This window comes from Melanerpes formicivorus, unplaced genomic scaffold (assembly GCF_026170545.1).
Source record: "Melanerpes formicivorus ecotype bairdi unplaced genomic scaffold, bMelFor1.0.p_v2 SCAF_67, whole genome shotgun sequence".
In the NCBI taxonomy this organism is placed as follows: Eukaryota; Metazoa; Chordata; class Aves; order Piciformes; family Picidae; genus Melanerpes; species Melanerpes formicivorus.
Window position 1 is genome coordinate 1,326,202 of NW_027142419.1, and position 15,095 is coordinate 1,341,296.

Genomic DNA, 15,095 nt, shown 5'->3' on the forward strand with positions numbered 1-15,095 from the left:
ATGCTGTGTGTGTGGCTCTGTGTGATGCTGTGTGTGTGGCTCTGTGTGATGCTGTGTGTGTGGCTCTGTGTGATGCTCTCTGTGTGGCTCTGTGTGATGCTGTGTGTGTGGCTCTGTGTGATGCTGTGTGTGTGGCTCTGTGTGATGCTGTGTGTGTGGCTCTGTGTGATGCTGTGTGTGTGGCTCTGTGTCATGCTCTCTGTGTGGCTCTGTGTGATGCTGTGTGTGTGGTTCTGTGTCATGCTGTGTGTGTGGCTCTGTGTGATGCTGTGTGTGTGGTTCTGTGTCATGCTGTGTGTGTGGCTCTGTGTCATGCTGTGTGTGTGGCTCTGTGTGATGCTGTGTGTGGCTCTGTGTGATGCTCTCTGTGTGGCTCTGTGTGATGCTGTGTGTGTGGTTCTGTGTGATGCTGTGTGTGTGGCTCTGTGTCATGCTGTGTGTGTGGCTCTGTGTCATGCTCTGTGTGTGGCTCTGTGTGATGCTGTGTGTGTGGCTCTGTGTGATGCTGTGTGTGGCTCTGTGTGATGCTCTCTGTGTGGTTCTGTGTCATGCTCTCTGTGTGGCTCTGTGTGATGCTGTGTGTGTGGCTCTGTGTGATGCTGTGTGTGTGGCTCTGTGTGATGCTGTGTGTGTGGCTCTGTGTGATGCTGTGTGTGTGGCTCTGTGTGATGCTGTGTGTGGCTCTGTGTGATGCTGTGTGTGTGGCTCTGTGTGATGCTGTGTGTGTGGTTCTGTGTGATGCTGTGTGTGTGGCTCTGTGTGATGCTGTGTGTGTGGCTCTGTGTCATGCTCTGTGTGTGGCTCTGTGTGATGCTCTGTGTGTGTGGCTCTGTGTCATGCTGTGTGTGTGGCTATGTGTGATGCTGTGTGTGTGGCTCTGTGTGATGCTGTGTGTGGCTCTGTGTGATGCTGTGTGTGTGGCTCTGTGTGATGCTGTGTGTGTGGTTCTGTGTGATGCTGTGTGTGTGGCTCTGTGTGATGCTGTGTGTGTGGCTCTGTGTCATGCTGTGTGTGTGGCTCTGTGTGATGCTGTGTGTGTGGCTCTGTGTCATGCTGTGTGTGTGGCTCTGTGTGATGCTGTGTGTGTGGTTCTGTGTGATGCTGTGTGTGTGGCTCTGTGTCATGCTGTGTGTGTGGCTCTGTGTGATGCTGTGTGTGTGGCTCTGTGTCATGCTCTGTGTGTGGCTCTGTGTGATGCTGTGTGTGTGGCTCTGTGTGATGCTGTGTGTGTGGCTATGTGTGATGCTGTGTGTGTGGCTCTGTGTGATGCTCTCTGTGTGGTTCTGTGTCATGCTCTCTGTGTGGCTCTGTGTGATGCTGTGTGTGTGGCTCTGTGTCATGCTGTGTGTGTGGCTCTGTGTGATGCTGTGTGTGTGGTTCTGTGTGATGCTGTGTGTGTGGCTCTGTGTGATGCTGTGTGTGTGGCTCTGTGTCATGCTGTGTGTGTGGCTCTGTGTCATGCTCTGTGTGTGGCTCTGTGTGATGCTGTGTGTGTGGCTCTGTGTGATGCTGTGTGTGGCTCTGTGTGATGCTCTCTGTGTGGTTCTGTGTCATGCTCTCTGTGTGGCTCTGTGTGATGCTCTCTGTGTGGTTCTGTGTGATGCTGTGTGTGTGGCTCTGTGTGATGCTGTGTGTGTGGCTCTGTGTGATGCTGTGTGTGTGGCTCTGTGTCATGCTGTGTGTGTGGCTCTGTGTCATGCTCTCTGTGTGGCTCTGTGTGATGCTGTGTGTGTGGCTCTGTGTGATGCTGTGTGTGTGGCTCTGTGTCATGCTGTGTGTGTGGTTCTGTGTCATGCTCTCTGTGTGGCTCTGTGTGATGCTGTGTGTGTGGCTCTGTGTCATGCTGTGTGTGTGGCTCTGTGTCATGCTGTGTGTGTGGCTCTGTGTGATGCTGTGTGTGTGGCCCTGTGTGATGCTGTGTGTGTGGTTCTGTGTGATGCTGTGTGTGTGGCCCTGTGTGATGCTGTGTGTGTGGTTCTGTGTGATGCTGTGTGTGTGGCTCTGTGTCATGCTCTGTGTGGTTCTGTGTCATGCTGTGTGTGTGGCTCTGTGTGATGCTGTGTGTGTGGCTCTGTGTGATGCTGTGTGTGTGGCTCTGTGTCATGCTGTGTGTGTGGCTCTGTGTGATGCTGTGTGTGTGGCTCTGTGTCATGCTGTGTGTGTGGTTCTGTGTGATGCTGTGTGTGTGGCTCTGTGTGATGCTCTCTGTGTGGTTCTGTGTGATGCTGTGTGTGTGGCTCTGTGTCATGCTGTGTGTGTGGCTATGTGTGATGCTGTGTGTGTGGTTCTGTGTGATGCTGTGTGTGTGGCTCTGTGTGATGCTGTGTGTGTGGCTCTGTGTGATGCTGTGTGTGTGGCTCTGTGTGATGCTGTGTGTGTGGTTCTGTGTGATGCTGTGTGTGTGGCTCTGTGTCATGCTGTGTGTGTGGCTCTGTGTGATGCTGTGTGTGTGGCTCTGTGTCATGCTGTGTGTGTGGCTATGTGTCATGCTGTGTGTGTGGCTATGTGTCATGCTGTGTGTGTGGCTCTGTGTGATGCTGTGTGTGTGGTTCTGTGTGATGCTGTGTGTGTGGCTCTGTGTCATGCTGTGTGTGTGGCTCTGTGTGATGCTGTGTGTGTGGCTCTGTGTCATGCTGTGTGTGTGGCTCTGTGTGATGCTGTGTGTGTGGCTCTGTGTGATGCTGTGTGTGTGGCTCTGTGTGATGCTGTGTGTGTGGTTCTGTGTGATGCTGTGTGTGTGGCTCTGTGTGATGCTGTGTGTGTGGTTCTGTGTGATGCTGTGTGTGGCTCTGTGTGATGCTGTGTGTGTGGCTCTGTGTCATGCTCTCTGTGTGGCTCTGTGTGATGCTGTGTGTGTGGCTCTGTGTGATGCTGTGTGTGTGGCTCTGTGTCATGCTCTCTGTGTGGCTCTGTGTGATGCTGTGTGTGTGGCTCTGTGTCATGCTGTGTGTGTGGCTCTGTGTCATGCTGTGTGTGTGGCTCTGTGTGATGCTGTGTGTGTGGCCCTGTGTGATGCTGTGTGTGTGGTTCTGTGTGATGCTGTGTGTGTGGCCCTGTGTGATGCTGTGTGTGTGGTTCTGTGTGATGCTGTGTGTGTGGCTCTGTGTGATGCTGTGTGTGTGGCTCTGTGTGATGCTGTGTGTGTGGCTCTGTGTGATGCTGTGTGTGTGGCCCTGTGTGATGCTGTGTGTGTGGTTCTGTGTCATGCTCTCTGTGTGGCTCTGTGTGATGCTGTGTGTGTGGCTCTGTGTCATGCTGTGTGTGTGGCTCTGTGTCATGCTGTGTGTGTGGCTCTGTGTCATGCTCTGTGTGTGGCTCTGTGTGACGCTCTCTGTGTGGTTCTGTGTGACCCTTGGCCTTGCAGCCGTGTCAGCCCTGCTCACCCAGCCCCACCACCTCTCCCTGGCAGGGGACAACATGCTGACAGCCGTGAACGTGGCCAGGAGCTGCCGCATGGTGGAGCAGAAGGAGAGAGTCATCTTCGTCAGCGCCTCCCCTCCCGCCCACGGCCAGCCGGCGGCTCTCAAGTTCCTCCTGGCCGAGCACTCCCAGGGGGAAGAGCAGCCAGAGGTGAGTCCCAAGGGGCTTTGCACAGTCCAAGCTGTAGACACCCTGCAGGATTGGCTTCCATAGAATCACAGAATCAATAAGGTTGGAAAAGAGCTCAGAGCTCAGCAAGTCCAAGCTGTCACCCAGCACCTCCTGACAACTAAACCATGGCTCCAAGTGCCACATCCAGTCCCCTCTGGAGCACCTCCAGGGATGGGGACTCCACCACCTCCCTGGGCAGCACATCCCAAGGGCCAATTTCTCTTGCTGGGAAGAAATTTCTCCTCACCTCCAGCCTGAACCTCCCCTGGCACAGCTTGAGACTGTGTTCTCTTGTTCTGCTGCTGGGTGCCTGCCTGGGAGAAGAGACCAACCCCCACCTGGCTCCAACCTCCCTTCAGGGAGCTGTAGATCATCAAGTGCAACCTGTTACCTAGTACCTAACACCTCCTGACAGCTAAACCATGGCTCCAAGTGCCACATCCAAGCCCCTCTGGAGCACCTCCAGGGATGGGGACTCCACCACCTCCCTGGGCAGCACATTCCCATGGCCAATTCCTCTTGCTGGGAAGAATTACTCTTTCTGTGAAGTAATTTTCTCACCCAACAAGAGGACACAGTCTCAAGCTGTGCCAGGGGAGGTTTAGGTTGGATGTTTGGAAGAAATTCTTCCCAGCAGGAGAGATTGGCCATGGGAATGTGCTGCCCAGGGAGGTGGTGGAGTCCCCATCCCTGGAGGTGTTCAGGAAGAGCCTGGATGAGGCCCTTGGTGCCATGGTTGAGTTGATCAGAGGGTGTTGGGTGAGAGGTTGGACTTGATGATCTCTGAGGTCTTTTCCAACCTGGTTAATTCTGTATTCTGTAAGGTTTTTACCCTTGGAGATGGTGCTGGGTGTGATTCTAACCCTTGCTAAGTGCCTCCTGCAGGAGGAGTTCCTGTTCCTCCTTGGGAGCAGCTCAGGCTGGAGCTGATGCTCCAAGCACCCTGGTTGGGTGCAGCCAGCACTGTGCTGCTGGAGCAATCCTCACTGTGGATACAGACTGGGTGGGGGTGAGGTGTTAGAAAGCAGCCCTGAGGGGAAGGACCTGGGGGTGCTGGGGGATGAGAAGCTGGCCAGGAGCAGGCAGTGTGAGCCTGCAGCACAGAAGGCAAATCACAGCCTGGGCTGCATCCAAAGCAGTGCTGCCAGCAGGTCCAGAGAGGTGATTCTGCCACTGGGCTCTGCCCTGCTGAGACCTCACCTGCAGTGCTGTGTGCAGGGCTGGAGCCCTCAGCACAGGAAGGACCTGGAGCTGGTGGAGAGGGTCCAGAGGAGAGACACAAAAATGCTCAGGGGGTTGGAGCAGCTCTGCTCTGGGGACAGGCTGAGGGAGCTGGGGGTGTTCAGCCTGGGGAAGAGAAGGCTCCAGGGAGACCTAACAGCAGCCTGCCAGGGCCTGAAGGGGGCTACAGGAAGGATGGAGAGAGACTGCTTGCAGAGGGCTGCAGGGACAGGACCAGAGGCAATGGCTTCAAACCAGAGCAGAGCAGATTGAGATTGGATGTGAGGAAGAAGTTCTTCACTGTGAGGGTGGTGGAGCACTGGAACAGGTTGCCCAGGGAGGTGCTTGAGGCTCCTTCCCTGGAGATATTCAAGGTGAGGCACAGAGACAGACCTGTTGGAGCAGGGATGGAGGAGGCCATAGCAGTGCTGGCAGGGCTGGAAGCCCTCTGCTGGGAGGCCAGGCTGGGAGAGCTGGGGTTGTGCAGCCTGGAGAAGAGAAGGCTCCAGGGAGACCTTGTGGTGGCCTTGCAGTGCTTCAAGAGCTGAGCAGAAAGCTGGGCAGAGACTTTATCTCAGGGCCTGCTGTGCCAGGCCAAGGGGGGATGGTTTGGAACTCAAAGAGGGAGACTGAGAGTGGAGAGAAGGGAGAAATGTTTGCCCCTGAGGGTGCTGAGAGCCTGCCCCAGGCTGCCCAGAGAGGTGGGAGATGTCCCATGGCTGGAACCACCCCAGCTGAGGTTGGTTGTGGCTCTGAGCAGCCTGCTCTGGCTGGGGGTGTCCCTGCTGACTGCAGGGGGTTGGGCTGGATGAGCTTTAGAGATCCCTTCCCACCCAACCTGGTCTGTGCTGTGATTCCATGCCCAGAGGAGCTGTTCCCCATGGCAGGCTCTGTTCCCACAGGAGAGCTGCTTCCTCCAGCCCCAGCCCTGCCACCTGGCCCTGAACGGCAAATCCTTCGCCGTGGTTTGCGAGCACTTCGCGGAGCTGCTGCCCAAGGTGAGCCTGGCAGCAGGGGACCCGAGCTGGAGCTCAGCAGGGCGAACCCAAACGCCCTGAGGGGGTTTTGTTGCCGGTGCAAGGTGCTGAGCTGGCAGCACTGCAGACCTCCCAGCTCCTCCTGGGTGCTGTGAGCGGAGCTGGAGCCTTCCCTCCCTGCAGATCCTGCTCCGGGCCACCGTCTTCGCCCGCATGTCGCCTGAGCAGAAGACTCAGCTGGTGTGCAGCCTGCAGGAGCTCAAGTAAGCCCCCGGGGATGCAGGACAAAGGAAGGCAATGGGATTAGTCCTCTGCCCAGAGGCTTGTGTGCTGGAGCAGTTGGCAGATGGGAGATCCCACCCTGCACTCTCCTAGACCTGGGGTGATCCTAAATACAGGGTGCAGCCTTCAAGACCCTGAGGGTTTCCCCCCCCCTCCCTCACCTTGAGGGGTGGAGACTCTAAAAAGGGACTTGGTCAGGCTGGATCCATGGGCTGAGGCCAGTGGGATGAGGTTCAACAAGGACAAGGGCTGGGTCCTGCAGTTGGGTCACAGCAGCTGTATGAATGCTCCAGGCTGGGGGCAGAGGGGCTGGAAAGTGCCCAGTAGAGGAAGATCTGGGGGTGTTGGCTGGCAGCAGCTGAAGCCTGCAGAGCCCAGGTGGCCAAGAAGGTCACCAGCAGCCTGCCCTGGAGCAGCAATGCTGTGGCCAGCAGGAGCAGGGCAGGGATTGTGCCCCTGTAGTGGGCACTGGTGAGGCCACACCTTGAGTGCTGGTTCAGTTCTGGGCTCCTCACTCCAAGAAGGACATTGGGAGGCTGGAGCAGCTCCAGAGAAGGGCAACCAAGCTGGGGAAGGGTCTGGAGAAGAGGGCTGGGGAGGAGCAGCTGAGGGAGCTGGGGGTGTTGAGCCTGGAGAAGAGGAGCCTGAGGAGAAACCTTCTGGCTCTCTACAACTCCCTGAAAGGAGATTGGAGCCAAGTGGGGATTGGTCTCTCCTCCCAAGGGACAAGTGATAGGACAAGAGGAAGTGGCCTCAAGCTGCCCCAGGGGAGGTTTAGGTTGGCCCTGAGGAACAATTTCTTCCCCTTGAGGGCTGCCCAGGCCTGGCCCAGGCTGCCCAGGGCAGTGGTGCAGTCCCCAGCCCTGGAGGGCTCTCAGGGCCCTGCAGATGTGGTGCTGAGGGCCATGGTTTGGTGGTGCCCTGAGCAGGGCTGGGCTCAGGGCTGGACTTGGATGGCCTTAGAGGTCTGCTCAAACCCAAACCACTCTGTGGTGCCTGCTGGAGACTCTGGCTCCCCTCTGCCCACAGCTACTGCGTGGGGATGTGCGGGGACGGAGCCAACGACTGCGGGGCGCTGAAGGCAGCCGACGTCGGCATCTCGCTCTCGGAGGCCGAGGCCTCGGTGGCCTCCCCCTTCACCTCCCGCCTGGCCAACATCCAGTGCGTGCCCACCATCATCCGGTGAGCTGCTGGCAGCCTCCCCCCGGGGGGCAGTGTGCGAGCCAGCAGGGGAGCCCTGCCCGGGCTGGGGCGCCCCCCCCGCGGGCAGGGTGCCGTGGCTGAGGCTCTCTCTGCCCGCAGGGAGGGCAGGTGCTCGCTGGTCACCTCCTTCGGGGTCTTCAAGTACATGGCCCTCTACAGCCTGGTGCAGTTCGTCTCCGTCCTGCTGCTCTACACGGTGAGCCCCGGGGGTGCCCAGATGCCTTTGGCTCACCTGGCCCCAGCTGGCTTTCAAAGCCCAGGCTAAGGGCAGGTGGTTTCTCCTCCCCCAGCTCAACACCAACCTGAGCGATTTCCAGTTCCTCTTCTTCGACCTCATCATCACCACCAGCGTGGCGGTGCTGATGGCTCGGACGGGGCCGGCCCCGCAGCTGGGCGCGGAGCGGCCCCAGGGCACCCTGATCAGTGTGCTGGTGCTGGGCAGCCTGCTGCTGCAGACCGCGCTGCTCATCACCGTGCAGGTCCTCAGCTACTTCGTCACCGTCTCGCAGAGCTGGTAAGGGACCCGGCGGCCCCCGCCCCAGGGGGACAGCACGGGGGGCTGCCACGAAGCCCGGGTGCTGCAGCTTGGGTTTGGCCAGCAGCAGCTGCCTTGGGTTTGTAGGGAGGCAGAGAGGTGATCTGGAAGCCCTCCCCAAAGGAGGGAAGAAAATGCCCCACACGGGGTTGGGAATGGGAAGGGAAGAACTGCTCACGGCTGAGCACAGCAGCACCAAAACACAGCAGCACCAAAACACAGCAGCACCAAAACACAGCAGCCCAGTGCTGCAGGCTGGGGGCAGAGTGGCTGAGAGCAGCCAGGCAGAAAGGGACCTGGGGGTGGTGGTACATAGTAGGCTGAACAGGAGCCAGCAGTGTGCCCAGGGGGCCAAGAAGGCCAAGGGCATCCTGGCCTGCAGCAGGAAGAGTGTGGCCAGCAGGAGCAGGGAAGTCCTTGTGCCCTGTGCTCAGCACTGCTTAGGCCACACCTGGAGTCCTGTGTCCAGTTCTGGGCTCCTCAGGTTAGGAAAGAGGTTGAGCTGCTGGAACAAGTCCAGAGAAGGGCAAGAAAGCTGGGGAGGGGTCTGGAGCACAGCCCTGGGAGGAGAGGCTGAGGGAGCTGGGGTTGCTTAGCCTGGGGAAGAGGAGGCTCAGGGGAGACCTTCTTGCTCTCTCCAACTCCCTGAAGGGAGGTTGTAGCCAGGTGGGGGTTGGGCTCTTCTCCCAGGCAGGCACCCAGCCCCAGAACAAGAGGACACAGTCTCAAGCTGTGCCAGGGGGGAGTTCAGGCTGGATGTTAGGAAGAAATTCTTCATAGAGATTGGCCATGGGATGTGCTGCCCAGGGAGGTGGTGGAGTCCCCATCCCTGGAGGTGTTTAGGAGGAGCCTGGCTGAGGCCCTTGGTGCCATGGTTTAGTTGCTCAGATGGTGCTGGGTGAGAGGTTGGACTTGATGATCTCCAAGGTCTTTTCCAACCTGTTTAATTCTGTAAGGTTTGGCAGCCTATTCTAGCCTGTTCTGTTCTGTTCTGTTCTGTTCTATTCTATTCTATTCTATTCTATTCTATTCTATTCTATTCTATTCTATTCTATCCCATTCCATTCCATCCCATTCCATCCCATCCCATCCCATCCCATCCCATCCCATCCCATCCCATCCCATCCCATCCCATCCCATCCCATTCCATTCTCTGGGCTTACCACAGAAAGCCAAAGCTTTCCACAACCTCCCTCTAAAGCAGGCCAAACCCCCAGGCCTCAAATGCCCCCCTGCCACCATACCTCCCTACCCAGGCCTGAATGACACAGCTCCAGTTCAGCTTGCCAGCAGCAGGCCCCACTCCCCAGGGACCCAAGAGGAGGGAGTCCATGCTGGGAAGGGAGCAGGGAGAGGGGGAGGAGGGGGCTGAACAGCCTGTGCTGTTTGTTCATCAAGAGGAGATGCAGGCATTCTGGGAATGAAACAGCACAAGATTGCACTTTCCAGTCCACCCCTGGCCCTGTCTAGCCCCTGGGCTTCATGGCTAAGCCACCCCAGTTCCTTGACCCCATACCAGCCACCTTCCCATGTGCTGATGGGAATAAACTTTATTATTGGAATAAACCAAACCAGGTGGGAAGAGACCTTCAAGATCATCGTGTCCAACCCATCAACCAATCCAACCCACCCAAACAGCTAACCCATGGCACCAAGCACCCCAGCAAGTCTCCTCCTGAACACCTCCAATGACAGCGACTCCACCACCTCCCCAGGCAGCCCATTCCAATGGGCAATCACTCTCTCTGTATAGAACTTCTTCCTAACATCCAGCCTGAACCTCCCCTGGCACAGCCTGAGACTGTGTCCTCTTGTTCTGGTGCTGGCTGCCTGGGAGAAGAGACCAACCTCTGCCTGTCTACAACCTCCCTTCAGGTAGTTGTAGAGAGTGATAAGGTCTCCCCTGAGTCTCCTCTTCTCCAGGCTGAGCAACCCCAGCTCCCTCAGCCTCTCCTCACAGGGCTGTGTTCCAAGCCCCTCACCAACTTTGTTGCTCTTCTCTGGACTCGTTCCAGCAGCTCAACCTCCTTCCTAAACTGAGGAGCCCAGAACTGGACACAGGACTCCAGGTGTGGCCTAACCAGTGCAGTGTACAGGGGCACAATGAGCTCCCTGCTCCTGCTGGCCACACTGTTCCTGATGCAGGCCAGGATGCCATTGGCCCTCTTGGCTGCCTGGGCACACTGCAGGCTCATGTTCAGCCTACCATCGACCAGTACCCCCAGGTCCCTCTCTGCCTGGCTGCTCTCAGCCACTCTGTCCCCAGCCTGTAGCACTGCCTGGGGTTGTTGTGGCCAAGTGCAATGGCACTTGGATGTGTTCAATCTCCTGCCCTTGGATTCTGCCCATCTGCCCAGCCTGTCCAGGTCCCTCTGCAGAGCCTCTCCACCCTCCAGCAGATCAACTCCTGCCCCCAGCTTGGTGTCAGCTGCAAATTTACTGATGGGGAGCCGGGGGTTGGTGTTTGCACCTTCTCCTGCCTTCTCCTGACCTTCTTGCCCTCTGGCCTGCCCTGCTCAGGTATGTGCCACTGAACAGCACGGTGATGGCTCCCCAGAACCTGCCCAACTACGAGAACACAGCCCTCTTCTGCAGCACAGGCTTCCAGTACCTCATCCTGGCCGTCGCCATGTCCAAGGGCTACCCCTTCCGCCAGCCGCTCTACACCAACGGTGAGCACCGCGCCGCTGCCTGGAGACCGCCCCCCGGCCTCCTAAGAGGAGAAACTGAGCATCCCAGAATGGTCCAGGCCAGAGGGCACCTCCAAAGCTCATCCAGCCTGACCTCCCCTGCAGTCAGCAGGGACAGCCTCCGTGAGACCAGGCTGCCCTCGCTGCCGCGGTCCGTGTCCCAGCCAGCTTCTCTCCCCCCAGCACCCCCCAAGTGCTTCTCCCCAGGGCTGCTCCCCAGGAGCAGGCCCTGTGATAAAGCCTCTCCCCAGCTTTCTGCTCAGCCCTTGAAGCACTGCAAGGCCTCCAGAAGGTCTCCCTGGAGCCTTCTCCTCGCCAGGCTGTACAACCCCAGCTCTCCCAGCCTGGCCTCCCAGCAGAGGGCTTCCAGCCCTGCCAGCACTGCTGTGGCCTCCTGTAGCCCTGCTCCATCAGGTCCCTGTCTGTGCTGAGGGCTCCAGAGCTGCCCCAGCACTGCGTGGGGGTCTCAGCAGAGCACAATGGAGGGGCAGAATCCCCTCCCTGCCCCTGCTGCCCACACTGCTGGGGATCAGCCCAGGACAGGCTGGGGCAGCACTTGGTGCCAGCTCCTATCCAGCTTCTCTCCCCCCAGCACCCCCCAAGTCCTTCTCCACAGGGCTGCTCCCCAGCCCTTCATCCCCAGCCTGGATTGGTACTGGAGGCTGCCCTGCCCCAGGGGCAGAACATTGGCCTTGGCCTTGCTGACCCTCAGGAGCTTCACTTGGGGCCACTTCTCCAGCTTGTCCAGGTCCCTGGGGATGGATCCCTCAGGTGCATCAACCACAGCACTCAACTTGGTCTCATCTGCAAGCTTGCTGAGGGTGCCCTCAGTCCCACTCTCTGTGTCACTGATGAAGACACTGAACAGCTCTTGCCCCACTGAGGGAGGCCACTTGTAACTGCTCTGCATGTGGGCATTGGTTCATCCACCACTGCCCCCTGGATGCAACCATCCAGCAGTTCCTCATCCACCCAGCAGTGCACACATCCAACCCAGATCTCTCCAACTCAGAAGGATGTTTCTGCAGCAGGGCTTTGACTCCTGCTCAAATCCTTGCTGAGCCCCTGGCCAGTGGTCTGGCCCAGCATCTTCAGCCCACATGGGGCAGAGGCTGAAGCCACTTCCATTCAGCCTCCACTGCAGGTACAGCTGATGGTGCCTGGGGTAAACAGCTGCCTGACCAAACCCTTCAGCCCAAACCTGGAGCAGGACCTGAGCAGCACAGAATCACAGAATGGTCTGGCTAGGAAGGGAGCTCCAAAGCTCATCCAGTCCAACCCCCTGCAGTCAGCAGGGACATCCCCAGCTGGAGCAGGTTGCCCAGGGCCCTGTTGAGCCTCACCTTGAACATCTCCAGGGTGGGAGCCTCAACCACCTCCCTGGGCAACCTGTTCCAGTGCTCCACCACCCTCATAGTGAAGAACTTCTTCCTGACATCCAATCTCAATCTGCTCTGCTCTGGTTTGAAGCCATTGTCCCTGGTCCTGTCCCTGCAGGCCTTTGCAAGCAGTCTCTCTCCATCCTTCCTGTAGCCCCCTTCAGGCACTGGCAGGCTGCTGTTAGGTCTCCCTGGAGCCTTCTTTTCTCCAGGCTGAACACCCCCAGCTCCCTCAGCCTGTCCCCAGGGCAGAGCTGCTCCAACCCCCTGAGCATTTTTGTGACAGGACCTGGGGCAATGGCTTCAAACCAGAGCAGAGCAGATTTAGATTGGATGTCAGGAAGAAGTTCTTCACCATGAGGGTGGTGGAACACTGGAACAGGTTGCCCAGGGAGGTGGTTGAGGCTCCTTCCCTGGGGATATTCAAGGTGAGGCTCAACAGGGCCCTGGGCAACCTGATGTAGGTGAGGATGTCCCTGGTGACTGTGGGGAGGTTGGACTGGATGAGCTTTGGAGGTCCTTTCCAGCCTGGCCCATTCCATGATGCTGTGGTTGCTGTTACCTCACAGAGAGCTCAAAGCAGAGCTCCCCTGGGAAGGCCTCAGAAAAGAGAGAGAGAGGAGCTGCAAGCAGAAGCAACAGGAGACAGAAAGGGAGCCAGAACTGTTTCTGCCACTGCTCCATATCCCCATGAGCAAGCCAAGGAATCCTATAGACCTTGGCATTCTTTCCCTTATGTGTCCAGTGGTCATTTGTTTTGCTTTCAGTCATTGCAGGCAGGGACTAGGCTGAAGTTCTCCCTTCAGACAGTGAGGACAATGCTGGCTGCGTGCATGGAGAGCGAGGTCAGACCTTCACCTTCCTCCTCACCCCTCTTCCTTCTCCCCCCTCAGTGCTTTTCCTGGTAGTCCTCATCCTCCTCTTCAGCCTCATGATCTGGCTGACCCTCTACCCCTTGGGCTTCCCCAAAGCCCTGCTGAAGCTGAAGGACATCGACGACTTGAACTTCAAGCTGCTGCTGCTGGGGATCGCTGCCCTCAACTTCTTCGCTGCCTTCGTGCTGGAGGTAAGGTCAGCCCAGGGTGGGCACTGGGCATGTGGGGGACAGAACCACAGAAAACACCCAGCTGGAAGAGACCTCCCAGCTCATCCAGTCCAACCTGCTACCCAGCTCTGCAGGCTCACCACTGAACCATGTCCCCTAAGCACCAGCCCCACAGGCCGGATGAACCCCGCCAGGGATGGGTGACTCCACCACCCCGCCCTGGACACGCGTTGTCCTCTTGACCCTCTGCCCAGCAACCCCTTTTCCAGGTGCCAGGGGCACAGAGAGAGGAAGGTTCACCTGGGCATCATCTCTGCCCTCTCCTTGAGGCCCACAACCTCCCCCAAACCTCTTCTCCTTCCCTGTTCTTGCTGCAGACCCGCCCTGGACCACGGTTTGCTCGGCTGCCTCCGCAAGCTGCGCAGGAAGAAAGCATCCAAGAAGCTCTTCAAGAGGCTGGAGAAGGAACTGAGCCAGCAGCAGCCAAACTGGCCCCCCCTTAACGAACCTCTCTTTGCCACACCCCAAGATGTCCATGGCCATGAGATAGCAGAGCCAGGGCTCCTCCTGCCCACGCTGCCAGCAGCCCTCGGACGCCGTCATTTATTTATTGGTCCTGGGCGGGCTCTGGTAGGGGCACCTCAGCATCACCCCTGTGGATCCAAGTGGAGGAGACACTGGAGAAGGTCCAGAAGGAGGGAGAAAATGGCCCAGCTGGGCTCTTCCTCCAGCACCTCTCCCATTTCCCCTGCTGGCCTTGGACCCAGCTCCCTGTGAGGCCGTTTCATGGGGGGGATGCTGCCTCCTTCTTCCCTTCTCCGGGTCGCTCAGAGCCACCGAGAGGAAGGTCCTGGATCTCCTCACAACGAGGTCAACCACCCAAGCCTCACATCTTTGCTCACTGTGAACAAACCCCCACCCCACCCCCAACCCCTTTCCCCCAGCAGCCACCCTTGCCCTAGATGTGTAGGAACTGTTTACAAGCCACCCCATCCCCCAGCTTGCCAAGGATGCTGCTCCAACTCCCAGCGCCCAAGGGCCAGCCCATGGGCACCATCTCCACCTGTGATGCTCCTGCAGAGCTTCTGGATGGGACCTTTGTAGCATCAAAAACAGCAAAGCAAGACAGAAGCAAAAAGCACCACCAAGAACCCCAGCCAGAAACCCCAAATCTCTTTATTTTGTAACTCCAGTGCCTCGAGGTGGCAGAGCAGGGGCAGAGCAGAGCAGAGCAGAGCAGAGCAGAGCAGAGCAGAGCAGAGCAGAGCAGAGCAGAGCAGAGCAGAGCAGGCCTCCCTCCCTGCCATGCTGCTGTGAGCCTTGCAGAGCTCTGCCCCAGCCTCCCTGCCATGCTGCTGTGAGCCTTGCAGAGCAGGCCTCCCTGCCATGCTGCTGTGAGCCTTGCAGAGCAGGCCCTCCCTGCCATGCTGTTGTGAGCCTTTGCCTAATAAATTAACTCTATTTTCTTGATGGCTTTGTTTCTCCTGCCTGCTGTGGGAGGGACTGCCTGGGGCAGGATGGCATCCACGGCCTGGGTGAGCGGCAGGTGGAGGTGGGGACGTGAGCAGAGAGGGTTTAAGGTCACCTCCTTCTCCACTTGGGCTTGGAAGCACAGGTTTGCCCAGACTGGAAGAGAGCTTTAAGGTCCTGGAGTCCAACCCTAAGCCTAACCCTGGCAAATCCTTCACTGAACCACATCTGCACAGCTCTGAAACACCTCCAGGGATGGGGACTCCACCACTTCCCTGGCAGCCTGGTCCAATGCTTGAGAACCCTTCCAGTGAAGAAACTCTTCCTGATATCCAGCCTGAACCTCCCCTGGCACAACTTGAGGCCATTTCCTCTTGTCCTGTGACTTACAGAACCATGGAATTGTTTGGGTTGGAAAAGGTCTCTGAGATCATCCAGTCCAACCAGCAACCCAACCCCACCATGGCCACCAAACCATGGCCCAGAGTGCCATGGCCACAGGTTTCCTGAGCACCTCCAGGGATGGGGACTCCACCACCCTCCCTGGGCAGCCTCTGCCAGTGCCTGACCACCCTTGCAGCAAAGAAATTGTTCCTCATGCCCAACCTAACCCTCCCCTGGGGCAACTTGAGGCCTTTTGGTCTCTTTTCTATCAGCTGATACTAGGGAGAAGAGACCAACCCCCCACCTCACTCAAACCTC

The 15,095-nt window shown here is 58.0% G+C and overlaps 2 protein-coding genes across 2 annotated transcripts in view; both read left to right on the top strand.

Moving 5' to 3' along the window:
• The window catches only part of ATP13A2 (ATPase cation transporting 13A2), a 43,490-nt gene extending 29,097 nt beyond the window's left edge, over positions 1-14,393 (top strand). Inside the window, exons 21-29 of the mRNA XM_068162843.1 lie at positions 3,410-3,570; positions 5,715-5,810; positions 5,973-6,052; positions 7,101-7,253; positions 7,374-7,470; positions 7,565-7,788; positions 10,330-10,481; positions 12,772-12,949; positions 13,301-14,393. Coding sequence (XP_068018944.1) covers positions 3,410-3,570; positions 5,715-5,810; positions 5,973-6,052; positions 7,101-7,253; positions 7,374-7,470; positions 7,565-7,788; positions 10,330-10,481; positions 12,772-12,949; positions 13,301-13,700 — 1,541 coding nt within the window. The 3' untranslated portion in view covers positions 13,701-14,393. The remainder of the gene's footprint in view (positions 1-3,409; positions 3,571-5,714; positions 5,811-5,972; positions 6,053-7,100; positions 7,254-7,373; positions 7,471-7,564; positions 7,789-10,329; positions 10,482-12,771; positions 12,950-13,300) is intronic.
• Positions 14,394-14,440: 47 nt separating this feature from the next.
• MFAP2 (microfibril associated protein 2) overlaps positions 14,441-15,095 on the top strand; it is a 6,016-nt gene continuing 5,361 nt past the window's right edge. The window contains 1 exon segment of the mRNA XM_068162844.1: positions 14,441-14,458. Coding sequence (XP_068018945.1) covers positions 14,441-14,458 — 18 coding nt within the window.